The sequence below is a fragment of the Nematolebias whitei genome, chromosome 16 (assembly GCF_014905685.2).
Source record: "Nematolebias whitei isolate Nwh7 chromosome 16, NemWhi1, whole genome shotgun sequence".
NCBI lineage: Eukaryota > Metazoa > Chordata > Actinopteri > Cyprinodontiformes > Rivulidae > Nematolebias > Nematolebias whitei.
The window spans coordinates 2,646,518-2,660,445 of NC_056513.1; the positions used below are offsets into that span (position 1 = coordinate 2,646,518).

The following is a 13,928-nucleotide window of genomic DNA, read 5'->3' on the forward strand; positions in this document are numbered from 1 at the left end:
ATAAGACAGTTTGAACCGAAGGATGGATAGTGAGGGAGCGAGCAACGTGTGTCTTTATGAAAAAAGGGAGGGAGGCCGCTTGACGTGACATGGGCTGTTTCTCTTAAGTTCTCAAAATGGCGGACGCTCGCTGTGGTTTGAGCTCTTTAGCATTTTTCACACAAAACTTTTAATATTTTATTTTTTAATCAGTAAACAAGTTCTCCGCTTCTTTTTGCAAAGAAAAACAACTTTTTACATGAAGGCACGAGTTTCAACTGTGAATTTTGGCGTTTCGACAAGACGGAGGTTTTTTTCTGAGGTCGGCCTGTTAGCTTAGCTCGTAGCTTAGCTCGTAGCTTAGCTGCTTTTAACAGATTTTAAAGAGAAAGGGAGGGGTCAGTGAAGAGTTGAGCCTTTTGTCATCCAGTGTCTTCAGTAGAAAGAGAGGCACACGAAGAAATGATAAAACCAATAAATGAAAATGAGGTCGATAATTTTAACTTCTCGTGCGATTAATCGATTAATTATCGCGACAGTCCTGCTTGTTGCTCTCTAAAATAGTTATTTAATCAAGTGCTTACTTGTAGGAAAACATAGATGTTTAACAATCTGTTAAAACACGCCAGAATGCAGGAAATGTCATCTACTTTATTCAAAAATTTCTGACCTCATTACAAATGCTTCTGATGCCAATGCAACAATAAACACAGTCAGTAGAAAATAATCTGATGCATCTTAAGATTAGTCACTAGGAAGCCGAAGAGTCAAAGTTCGTATAAAGACCCTTTTTAAAGAGTTCCTCCCTTTTGTTGTCACTTCGTTTTACTTTCTGCGCTGTTAATAAAAAAAGGCCGTTATAAGGAACATGAGTAAATTCATCTGTATTGTGCTAAATTTATTAAACATTAAGTCGTTTTCTTCCACGTTTTGAATTTGAAGGACATGCGTGTCACGTCGAGGCTCATCCAGGCTCGATCAGCAGGAAGTTTTATTGGCTTTAACGTTTTTCTCCATCAGTCAAAAGTTTTTAGGTGACAACAAATGTTTGCTGTGCCGACTAACAGAAATGAAAGGTGTTTAATAAATTTAAGGTAGGTCAACTATTGAATGGATGTGAGTTTCAATTCCATTACTTCTTTTGTGTCACCTTTTTCTTTATTGCGTTTACCTGTTCAAATGATTTGTACCTGGAGGAAGTTGATGTAGTCTTCAGACTGAGCCAGCTGGTTGAGCACGGAGCTCTTCCTCTTGAGGGCAGCGATCTCCTCCTCCACCTCTCTGATCAAACCCTGAGCTCTGCTCTCTGCTGCTCGAAGGCTCGTCTCGATCACCTGGAGGCGAGAGCAAACACAGAACGTCTGTTCCAAAACAAGCCTTTGAGTTCGTGTTTGTGTGGTTTTATTTTTTACCTCCAAGAATTTGCCTTGGCAGTGCTCCACACTGGAGATCAGCTTGGAAAAAGCACAAACAGCCTCGTCGGTTTCTTTCTCAGCGGCAGTCTGAAGACAAAAGAAAGAGCAAGAAGTTACATTTAAACAATAGGTTGGTAGAAATATGCCCCCTCTGTGTTTTTGTGATTATTCCTTTCACGGCTGAAATAAAATCTTAAGCTTTAAAAATAAAAGAAAATTAAATCATTTGTAAACTATGAGCTCATCAGATTCGATTGAACTTTGTTGAATATTTGCTGATATTACTTAAACTGCATACAGTGCATTAAGGTAGGAACCGAGTTCAGGCATGTTTGACCAGAACTGAAAGTTCTGCTCGTGTTGTCGTTAATCACAAAACGTGCACGTGTCGTATGCAAGCGGTCGTTTAAACGTCAGAGCTCACTGACCAGCTTCACCTCCCTGCAGGTGAACCGAGGGAAAAATTTATTTCACAGAACGAGACAAAAATGCACAAGAAAGATCAGCGTGAAGACGCACAAACGCTGCAAACGCACACTCTCAGAGGTGGCCACAGCGAGCATACGGAAGGTTTGCCAATTGTTTTAGGAGAAGATACCTCGGATGCTCTTCCTGGGCTCAAACTCGCAACCTCAGGTTTACAAAACCGTGGCACTGACCCCGAAGCTATCACAGCCCCCACTTGTGTTCCGGCTCTAAAGTGAGAAATGATTCTCTGAAGTTCAGTCAGGTCCTCTGGACTGTTTCCGTTTGTTGAAAGGTTTCGTCTTTCATCCAAAGGACTTCATCAGTCCGAGGAGCCACAACAAACTCAGCACCTTCACATAGTGGGTCAACCAGTTTGATGGTGCTCAGATGGTTTCAAGAGTCCACCCTCTTCCTCGCTGACCCGTTTGAGGCAGTCATGGACAAAGTGGTTCAAAATGAAAGACGAGACGTTTCAATAAAAATAAAACATCCAGAGGACCAGACTTAACTGTTGTTTATTTTCTACTTGGATGATTGAGCGTGAATCAGGATGCTTCGTCTGCTGCATCACGTTGGGGGGCCTCCTGCTATCGGCTGCGTGCACGGTTTGGTCTGCAGCTGTGCACACTGGAAAAGCTGCAAACGCCCATTTTTTGAGGGAAGAGAGGAACGTGAACAAGTCGCGCAGGGAAATACGCCTCGCGTTTATCACAACAGATGCCTCGCGCACAGCTGGACTCGCACAACGTAGAACATGCTGCTTTTTCTTCTCGTACACTGAAGCCAGCCCGCAGGAAGTACTCCATGAAGAAACGGAGGCTTGTGCACGGGCACATGAGAGATGGAGGACATATGGGGGCGTAGATTCGTGCACAGATCGGCTCACGAAGCCTTCACCTCTCTGTTAAACACGAAAGAGATCAGTAGAGTCGTCATGAGGACTGAAAGCTGGTCAGCTGGACCGATGTGTTCCAGTACGACACCCAGGGAGTCCGAGCATCATGATGGACTGCCTGAGCACCACTGATCCAGCTGCAGGTTCTGAACTCCAGCTGGAATCTCTCCAGACTTCACTACACCTGATGACTTTAAAGCTTCATGGAGGACTGTCCTGAACTTACAAAGCTGTGACAAATCCTCCCCCCAGGATGGAAAAAAGTGTAAAAGCACCTTCCAAATGACGTCTAACTTTATTTTATAAACTGAGCTGATGCTCAGAGGCAAACGTCCCCTAGTACGTACCCAAGTCTCTACAAGAGGATGAAGGTTCACGAAGGACGTCGAGAACTTTACTACAGTCTCATCATCATGCACCAAACCATCAGACATGTGACTAAACAACTAATGTTTCACCAGCACCATTACAGCCCAACATGTACTCAGAGGTCAAAGTTGATATTTCTGTCAACGTCATAGCTTCATTGTCACATCCCACACCACTTTATTAAAAACAGAGCAAGGCCAACCAAAGAGCTGTACAACAAAAAGCAAAGGACACAGGATAAAAACATAAAATTCACAGAGGTAAAGAGAAACTAAATGACTGAAATAATAAAAAAAACAGTGAAGTTAAAATCAACTCAGGGAATAAAAGCGTTTTTTTTAAACGAGACTTAAAAACAGTGAGACGGAGCCTGGCTGACCTGCAGTGGTAACTCAGTCCACAGTTTTGGACCTGCAGCAGAGAAGGTCCCGTCACCTCTGAGCTCAAAATGAGTGACTGGAACCAGCAAAAGCATCTGGTCCGACCTCAATGCGCTGTGGGACATATGGCTGCAGCGGATCAGTGAGATAAGAGGGGGCAGAACTGCTCGGAGACTTAAAAACAAAAAGGATTTTAAAATGAACTGGGAAGTGAACCGGGAGCCAGTGAAGGGAGGCCAGGACTGGAGAACTTTTTCAGGCTTCAGCATTTTGAAGCAGTTGGAGATCCGACTGATTCCAAAGTGAAGCGTGTTGCAGTCATGGAGCCCGGATGTGATGAACACATGTTCTGTCTCGAGGTGTGGAGACGGTCGCCTCAACTGAACAAACTAAACAGGATTGAACAGTCGTGCTTACGTTCATGCACATGGAGCTCATGACTGCAGGTTTGTGTCGACTGTTTCAGTAAACCGTCTAAAAGCTTTTTCTCCCAACGCTACCTCAAAGACTGCCAACATATTCTTAACTTCCGTTTTTGCAAGTAGAAGAAAACAATTGCACCGTGACAGCTGATAATGGGGAGTGGTGGTGCTGAGGTTAGAGAAGATGGGCCTGTGATAAAGAGGTCACAGGTTGCCCGTTTGACTCCCCAGACCAACAACATCGCCTGCCTCCACCCTCATTTGTCCCAATCTGAGCCCTTGAGCAAGGCTCTTAACCCCCACCATCTGCTCCCCAACAGGTCTCTCTTGAAAACGAGCCCTCGTGACTCCATGAGACTAACCTGTATAAATAAAGGTTCAATAATAAAATAAAGGACCACAGTTTGCATCTTCTGTTAGTGCACATAAGGACATCAAACAGATGTGAAACACTGAGTGTTAAAAAAACAGTTCAGGCAGCTCAAGCTACACGACGACACCGACAGAGCGGCTGAAACATGCGTTTATTATTTGTGTCCGTCATAAACTACTCAGTCTTTTAAAGCTCTCAGCCAACAGGGATTATCAAGATCCAACAACTTTTTAAACCTTTAAACATTATTGAGCATGCATCAGGAGATTTTTTAAACATTGATTTTATTTAATGGCATTTTAAAGGCATTTACCATTTAAGGTTCAAATGTATTCGTTTACTTTTTTCAATTTTATTTCAGTCTTGGTTTTTGGAAAACTTTCCAGCACCTTCCAGACAAGAACCACCAGTTAAAGCATAAAGTCCAGTGGATCCAGCAAATCAAAGTAGATTAGATGTGATGAAAACTCACCTTGATCTCTCGGAGGGAGCTCTGGATCTCCTCCAGTTTCCTCTCTCGGTCAGAGATGAGCTCCTTCAGTTCCACCTCTGTGAACTCTGCTTGAGACTGGAGAAGATTAAAAGTGTTACGCGCGGCGCGATACTCGTAACGAACTCCAAAGCTGCACAGGCGAAAGGAAAAAGAGCAAGTCTGAATTGGAATTTATAAACTGAGGTTTTATCTTATTGTGTGAATGAAGCGTTCACACTATTGTTTTCCTGTTTATATTTATCGTTTTTCTGACTTCTTTCCCTATTCTGTACGTTTTTCGGTGCAATTCTTGACCTAAAATTTAAGCTATTTCGGCAATTTAAGTTTCAAAACGTTCAGCTCTTTCAGGACAATCCTGTTGTGGCTTTTGGCATCTGTGCAACTTTAGCTTTTTGAAATATTTAACTTTTTATGACTTTTTTTTCCTCATAGAAAATTAATTGAGTTCAAATCTTTAGGTCTGTTTACAACCTTTTGCTGCTCACATTTTGTTCTGTTTCAGCTTCTTTCAGCTTCCTCCTGCAAATTAAAACTTTTTTCAGCTACTTTCAGCTAATCTCAGCTGTTTTTCAGCTGGTTTGTGCTCCTTTCAGCTTCTTTCTGTTAACTACAACATTTTTGTGCTTCTTCTAACTTCCATCTGCTAATTTCAGCTTCTTTCAGCTTATTCAAGCAAGTTTCAGCTTTTTCTGCTCATTCAACTACTATTTAGCTGTTTTCATGCTAATTTTAGCTTTTTCAAAAACATTTTTTGCAACTTTTTACAGCCTAATTCAGCAAAAATGTGATCTCTCCACTTCCTTTTTGTCATTTAAGCTTCTTTCTGCCTTTTCAGTTACTTTTCAACTGTTTTTTAAGCAGATTTTTGTTGTTGCTAATTTCAGCTTCTTTTTAGATAATTTACATTTCTTTGTGCTCATTTCAGCTTCTTTCAGCCAAACGTGTTCATTCCGTTTTTTTTTCTGCTAATTTAAGCTTGTTCTACCTTTTCAGCTACCTTAGCAAATTTCAGCTGTTTTCAGATCAATTCATTTTTGTGTGGTCATTTCTACTTTCAGCCTTATTTCTGCTCCTTTAAGCTTTTTTCTGCTGGCTTAATCTTTCTGCCTTTTCAGCAACTTTTCAGCTATTGTTTGTCAATTACAGCATTTTCTTTAGCTAATTTCCTCATCTTTGTGCTCATTTCAGTTTATTTAAACTTAATTCAGCAAATACGTGTTCTTTGTACGTTCTTCTGCTAATTTAGACTTGTTCTTCATTTCGGCTACATTTTCAGCAAGTTCTTCAGCAATAAGCGTTCACGCTGCATTTTTGCAGGAAATGCAATGCATCTAGTTTAATTAATTAATTAATGTATTATTTTGAAGTGGCCGGTTAGAAGCATCTTTCTGAAACACACAGACCTTCTTGATTTGCCACTCTCGCTTGGCAGACACGATGTTGTGTCCGCGGTGCTCGGCTGTCTCCGTGCAGGCGCTGCACACACACTTGTTATCGGTGCGGCAGAAGAACTCCAGGCCTCTCAGGTGGGTGGGGCATGGGGGGAGGTTAGATGAGACATCAGCTGGACTTCCCATGCTGTACAAACACCAAGAGTTAGAGTTCGATTGATCTTGTCAGTTTTTATTTTTAATGGGAGCCACCTGCGTAATATCACTAACGTTAGAAACATCTAAAGATGATGCAGAAGAACTGGTCCATGCATTTGTCACGTCTAGACTGGACTATTGCAATGGTTTATTATCTGGGTGTCCAAATACTTCTTTAAAACGTCTTCAGTTGATCCAAAATGCTGCTGCCAGAGTCTTAACTGGAGTTACTGGGAGAGATCATATCTCTCCAGTTTTAGCTTCTCTCCATTGGCTCCCTGTCAAATCCAGAACTGAATTCAAAATCTTACTTCTAACATACAAAGCCATCAACAGCCTAGCTCCATCTTATATTACAGATCTTATTGTTCCATATTTTCCTAACAGAGCACTTTGCTCTCAGGCTGCAGGTTTACTTGTGGTTCCTAGAGTTTCTAAAAACAGAATGGGAGGAAGATCTTCCAGTTCTCAGGCTCCTCTCTGGTGGAACCAACTTCCAGTTTCTGTCTGTGAGGCTGACACATTGTCCAGTCTTAAGACTTTCCTTTTTGATAAATCCTATAGTTAGGGTCGGCTTGTTGTGCTGCTGTAGACTTAGACTACTAGAGGACAAACTGACCTCATTTCTTCACTCTGCTGCTGTCTTTACTTGCTCTACTCTACCCGTTTTTAATTGTAATTATTTCTATCCTTGATGTGTTTTTTGTGTAATAGTGGGTACACCTGAACCAACACCTGCACCGACACCTGGACCTGCCATTCTGTTTGTTTGTTTCTCCTTCCTGTCCTCTGAAACCCGTACGACATGTGTGTCAAAGAAGGAGGTGACAATAGCACCCAGTTAATCTGTGGCAGGATTATGTAACATTTTTGCTTTTGGTTCTCCAGCTTTTAGAGGAATTGTGCAAGAGTTGTCTACGTGTACCTGTTGGCAGTGGAGTACGGTGGTGGTGGGTCTTGGAGTCCGTTGTTCTGTGTCTGAAGGAAGAAGCTTTGAGATTCCATGGGACTGCCTCGTGGCATTCCAGCAGGGTTCAGCTGCTGAAAACGTGCTACCATCTCAACAAATATATTCTCCGGCATGTCCCCCGGTCTTTGAGGTGCAGACAGACTTTTGTAAGGCTGTGCGTTAGGAGGCTCCCGTCCCATGACTATTTCTGTTGTTGACAAATTAGAGTTGGCCATCTGCTTGAATTGTTCAGTAATTTCCTTCAGAGTTCGGTTGATGTGTAGCTCCGGACGCTTCTGGAAGGCCTCTTTGCATAGGGGACACTGGTAAGACTTTGCACCCCGTCCTCCTCCATCCCAGTAGGAACAGATGCAAGACTGGCAGAAACTGTGACCACATGGTGTTGAAACTGGATTGTTGAATACTTCCAGACAGATGGAGCAGGTGAACTGATCTTCAGACAGAAAGGCAGCGGGCAGCGCCATCTCCCTGTAGGGTTTAAACACACAAGAGCAAGTTCAATAAGACAAATTAGACAGAAAGAAAATTATCACCATCCATCCATCCATCATCTTCTGTTTGTTCCGAGTCAGGTCAGGTTGGTGGGGCAGCATCTTGAGCAAAGCTTTACAGCTCAGCTCCCTCTTCACCACAACGGACCGGCACAGTCTGCAACACTGCAGATGCTGCACCAATCCGTCTGTCAATCTCACGCTCCATTCTTCCCTCACTTGTGAACAAAACTCTGAGATACTTGAACTCCTCCACTTGAGGCAGAACCTCGACCTGAAGAGAACAATTCACCTTTTTCTGAAAATGATCATGAATTCACAAAAACAAATTAAAAAACAGTTTACAAACATCTTGTTTTGAAATGGTTTGATTCAGTTACTCAAGAGTCAGTCATAAAGACCTTAAAGCTTTCACTCTTAACGATCATACAGGTCATCCAGTCACGTTAAAACAGAGACTGATCCCTGTAGTTCATGTTAGCGTTTTATGGACCGCAATACTGAATCATCTGGTCCTCATCGAGTCTTAAAACACAGAAACAAGTTCACCTAAGCAATAACGCATAACATGCAATGAAACATTCATTTAAGAAAAAATATTCATTTATTAGTCAACTAATTAATTTAGTGAGTGACAAACCACCCTGCGATCCAAAAGTTGTAGCTCCTTCTTTCGCGTCCTCGATAGGGATTTTTGTAAAACTTCATTCCATCACATGTGGTGAAGACATTTTGGGCAACTCTTGTTTCCATCACTGCTTCAGTTTATTGAATTTTGCAGACACTGGTTTCTGGACAGCACTCTGAAAGCTCCACCACAGCGTTTCAATCAGGTTGAGGCCTGGACCAGGACCATTACAGCATCTGTTTGTTCCAGAAGCCTTGTGTTCAGCACAGATGAAACGTTACAAACTTTATTCACTGCTCTGTTCTCTTTAGAGAGAAAAAGCTTCTAATGTTCTTTTAACATTAAACCAGCTAATAAGGCTTGTAGACCCCCAGTCATCTGGAACATGGCAAATTTTACAAGTTTCAAAACTGTGATGGTCTCAGCCACACGTTGGTAAAAATAAATCCACTCACTAACCTCACTGGTTTATTTTGGTTGTGGTTGAACATGTGCTGTGGTAATTCATTGATTTGGTTTTGCTTGAACCTAGCAGTGGTGTTGGAAAGTGTGCACATATTATCACTGTGCTTTTTAAAAAATGTATCCTGTTATATTAATAATGATTCTTTTTTTAAGTTACCTGGTTTGGGGAGGTGGCTGCTTCCTGGTTGGGCAAGGGCTGAGGAGGCCTGAGGACTTTGAAGCACAATGCCAGCTCAGCAGGACCAACCACGTGCTCGTCACCAAGGGGGTGTTTTAGGTTGAGTTAGATCATTTGGTCTCAGTTAGCATTGATAAGTTCTGTCTCCCCTTTTGTGTGTAAATGGTCTGACCAAGTCCCACTATAAATTACCCTTCTGTATCTTTGGGGGAAGGCCAGTTTTGAAAAGTTAAACGTGCACATCTTGTTTACTCAGTTTTTGTTAATCCTTTTTGAGGAGACTTTTGTTTAGTTGATCTCTTTTATGGGCCCTTTAACTTTTTTTTTACTTTTATCATTTTTGAATATTTTTTGAGGGGTGAAATAAAAACCCACTTTCAAACATTTTTCCTATCTCCTCAATGCCCTCATTGCTCCGTCCGTCCGTTGCAAAACAAAGTAACTGGATTTCTTCTCTGTAGTTGAAAACATTTTGAGAACAGATACTCTTTGCCTTTCTCTAAACAGTAAATACCTTACTTTTGCCAAGAATTAATTTATATCCAGAATTTATACTGAATATATCTGTGATTGAAAGGGCAGTGGGGATAGAGCATGAAAGGCCTGACGAGAACAGCAGATAGTCATCAGCATACAGGGTCACCTTTAACGCCACACCTTTCTTAGTTATGCCAGATATAATCTAACGAGACTGTAATGGACAGAGGCTCAGGTACAATGGCAAATAAAACAGGACTTAGAGCGCCTTGCAGACAAATGCAAACAAAAATATTCAGTTTGTGCCATTTGTTCCGAGTTTAACATGACTACAGCCGTCTTACTGACAGACAGGTGAAAGCAGTGTGCTATCAACAGAAAATAATAATAATCAGTGTAGTTACGGTGAAAATGTTCGGAAAAAAAGCTTTGTCTCTCATCTGGACTTAAAAAGTGCCAGAGCCAGACAAGATGAACTTTTTTCACTGAGGCTACAATCTCTTTGGTCAACCTTGCTTGGAGAGCGGAAGTGGAGGAGGAGTAGTGTAAGAAGGGTCCATCCTGCAATTCCAATGTCCTCCAATAATCAAATTATAAATAGACAAAACCAGCAGCGTTGAGAAAATCCATCTAAATGTATTTATTTCCTTTAACCTTTATTTAACCAGGCAAATCTCGTTGAAATCATAGGTCTCTTTTTCAAGGAAGGGCTTGAAGGCAGCCTGAACGTGCATGTTTTGGATTGTGGGAGAAGCCCTTGAAGAAAACCCATGCAAAAACAAGAACATGCAAACTCCACACAGGAAGACTCCAGGCCCAATCCAGGACCTTCTTAGGGAACAGTGCAAACACCAGTTGTCCTGACTGGGAGCATATATTTACAAAGGCCACGTTTATGTCATAAATGTGCCCGAGAACACCTGCCAGCATAGTCAGATGTTGTTTTAACATGAACAAAGGGAATATCTTTAAGTAAGAGATTGACAACACCCTTGATTTGCTGGAAAAGAACCAAAGAAACATGTTTACAAACCAGCTCCTCTTCAGTCTGGTGTTTTTATTTGTTTCAGCTGCTCCTTCTTCAGGGGTCGCCGCAGCGAGCTAACTCGCACGAAGACTTGATGATTGTTTTTACACTGGATGTCCTTCCTGACACCACAGACCACGAGCTACCACAGCCCTCTGTGTGGAGCAGAGAGCTAGGGTGCCCAGGGGCGCAGATGGTGGAGGTTAAGGGCCTTGCTCAAGGGCCCAGGGTGGGGCAAATGAGGGTGGAGGCAGGTGTGGGTGCTTCATCTTTCCCATCTACATGTTGATGTTGTTGGTACGGGGAGTTGAACCAGCGGCCTTCCGATCAAAGGCCCACCTTCTCTAACCTCTGCACCATACCCCACATATGGACCATATTATATATTACGAGAGCATCAAGACCGCCTGAAAAGTGCAAACTTTACTGCTTTTGGTTGGTTTAGCCCCTTAATGCAAACTAGAAAACCTAACATCCCCATCGAGTGGTGACTTCTTCAGGTGAGTCATAAAGAAAGAAAAGTTTCAACAAGTGATTCAATAAATGAAAAGGGAAATTAAATTAATTTCAGATACATACAGAGCAAGTCAAGATAAGAAGTTGAGAAAAAGCAAGACGCTATGCTAAGCTAACGCTAGCAGGCACATCAGAAGGTGACTCGAGCTCAATGCAGTAATGCAAAACAAACACACAAAAACATTTTGTGTAGCAGAAAGTCAATTAGTTTCAAATCAGTTCGGTAGATTAAAAGATTCTGCGAGCAAATAAATGATTTCATCTACCTACTGGGAAAACAGGAAGTGACACTTTCATAGATGGGAAATGCGGAAGCATCGTACCAGCGGCTTAAAATTATTTTGAGAGAAATCATTGTGCACACCCATTATTAATTTTAAAGTTTCAGAATTATTTCCTTCTGTGGCACATTATTATAAACAATGACAATTTTAGCCTATAATGTGTTTTTCCTTAAAATAATCCAACAAAACTGTTGAAAAAGACACCTCCTGCAGAACAGCACCTCTAGTGGTGTGGAGTGACTGACTGAAATCATCCGCCTGTCTTCTACAGGTTGAATCCTCATGAATATGTTTAGACTTTGTTTGAGGATCCTTGTGTTTTTGTCTTGTGATTGTATTTAGATTCTGTGGGTCTGTTTGTAATCCCCCCCATGCAGTGAGCTCCTGCTCCAGCCACTCTCACCAGTTCCTCGTTGTCTTTCCCCAGGTGTTCGTCATTATCTCTCATTAGTTTCCCTTTAAGTTCAGCATCACTGTGTTCTTCCCCGTCCGTGGATTGTGTTTCTCACGCCGTCATGCTCCAGCTTTTGTTGTCGTGTTTGTTAATAAACCTGTTTTCTTGATTTCACCTCCAAGTTTCATGTGTCTCTCTGCACCTGGGTTCAGAGCCTGTTACTTTGTTTACATATTAGAAATTAATATCAACCGCCCACTTAAACCACTGCTGAATGCCAGTGATAATTAAAATCATTAGCCTTTACTGTTTCATTTGGAATCACAACCCAGTCACATTTTTGCACACATTAAGAGCAAACAGCAACACCAGCTACCAAAACAAGTAGTTTGTCCTAAAACTTAAATGCAGAATGAATAAAACATTGCAGCGCATGTGAATATGTTTAGAACCACAGATATATTTTTCCTCTATTGATTCATGTTTTTTAATGTCACTTTCAGCACCTCCTTTATCTGGGTTTGGGACCGGCAAACGTGACCCCAAAGAAACACTTAAGACAGCAGAGATTTGTTTTAGAAGCATCCGGAGAGCGCGCACCTCCACCAAGACCCCAGGGTCGCTCACACAGTAACGTTGTGCACCCACAGCCAAACCAACGCTACAGAAAACATAACCTCCTTTGCAGAAGGAACTACATTTACATGTAGGTGAAAAGTTATCCAGGTCATGATCAATCCAAAAAAAGGGTTAAAAACAAAAAACAGCTGATGAGACCAGCTTGGACTCTTAAACTGAAATGGGAAATGGACTTGAGGAACCCATATCAGACTCAGTCTGGTGAAAGATCATTCAGAACATTTATTCATCTGAGACAATTGGTTCTGCTGGAGGTTTCTTCCTGTTACAGGAAGTTTTTCCTTCCCACTGTCTCCTTTGTGCTTGCTCAGAATGGGAGACTGAGACGAATGAAGACTCAACACGATCTGCTGCTGAGTAAATGTTTCCTTAACACACCCACGCTAACTCACACAATGACTCAGCACAAACGAGGAATTCTTCAAGATCAGGCTATTTAACTTTACTAAGTGTGCAAGTATGTGTGATGCCAGCATGTAAAAATAGCAAGCCTGACGTCAGTGAAGTGTACACACTAAAGATTCAGTATCATCACGAGTCACGAATTAGTTCATTTGCAGTCGTCACATTTCCTTTCAGCTACACAGATTTCATTTCAGGCTAACAAAGAATTACAAAGAAATGGGGCATGGGCAAGTTAGAGCTAGTAAAAAACAAATATATATATTTATATTTTTTTGTAGAATGGACTAAAGAAAATGATTAAAAAGCCAAGTTCTGACCTGTCTCCAGTAAAGCGTGTTCGTAAATTTAGAAACCAAAGTTTTGACAAAGACGACCGTGTAAGGTCGGCCGCCTTGTGACGTATACGCAGGAAAATGAGACCAAAAAAAAAAAAACCAACCTGAAACTTTTTATGACCAGCATTCTTATTATCACAACATCTTAAAGTGTTGGGAGAAAATAGTTAAACAACACAAAGTGTGAAAAACTGAAACGAAAACAGGTTCTACTGGACAGACATGGGCGTACATTAACAACCGGGATAAAGTGGAGAAAATAAATTGAGAAAAGTCTTGGATTTATTCCAACTGTGATTTTAAACAAAAAAAATATTATTTTAAATTTTCATTGCCTTTCAATATTTTCTGATTTGATACTGTAATAAAACAATAATGGGTTTAAAACTAACCTGACCAAGTGACTGCCGGGTCACCTGCGTGTTGGCCAGTTCAATAACATTAAAGGTATTTATTTGAATGTTGACCAAAGACTAGAGACTGATACTAGCTTTTACTAATTACAACACAAGCACAATACACAAAACTAAAAATTTTTTTTTACTAAAAAATAAACAAATAAAACTTTAGCCATATGAAAAATGTTCATTATAATGTCCCTGGTTTGTGTGAAAGAACTTTGTCATTGAGAAAAAAATTAGCTTATCTCATTGTAAATGGTAAACGAACTGTACTTATATAGTGCTTTTCACAGTGAAAACAGAAAGGATCCAAAAATCGAGCCCTGCAGAACCCC

At 41.3% G+C, this 13,928-nt stretch overlaps 1 protein-coding gene across 1 annotated transcript in view; it reads right to left on the reverse strand.

Moving 5' to 3' along the window:
* Positions 1-7,817, reverse strand: part of LOC119422667 (zinc finger protein RFP) — a 13,186-nt gene extending 5,369 nt beyond the window's left edge. The window contains exons 1-5 of the mRNA XM_037690054.1: positions 7,309-7,817; positions 6,198-6,372; positions 4,774-4,869; positions 1,392-1,481; positions 1,170-1,313 (exon numbers count right to left, since the gene is read on the reverse strand). Of these exons, the coding sequence (XP_037545982.1) occupies positions 1,170-1,313; positions 1,392-1,481; positions 4,774-4,869; positions 6,198-6,372; positions 7,309-7,817 (1,014 nt within the window). The remainder of the gene's footprint in view (positions 1-1,169; positions 1,314-1,391; positions 1,482-4,773; positions 4,870-6,197; positions 6,373-7,308) is intronic.
* Between the last annotated feature and the right edge of the window lie 6,111 nt (positions 7,818-13,928).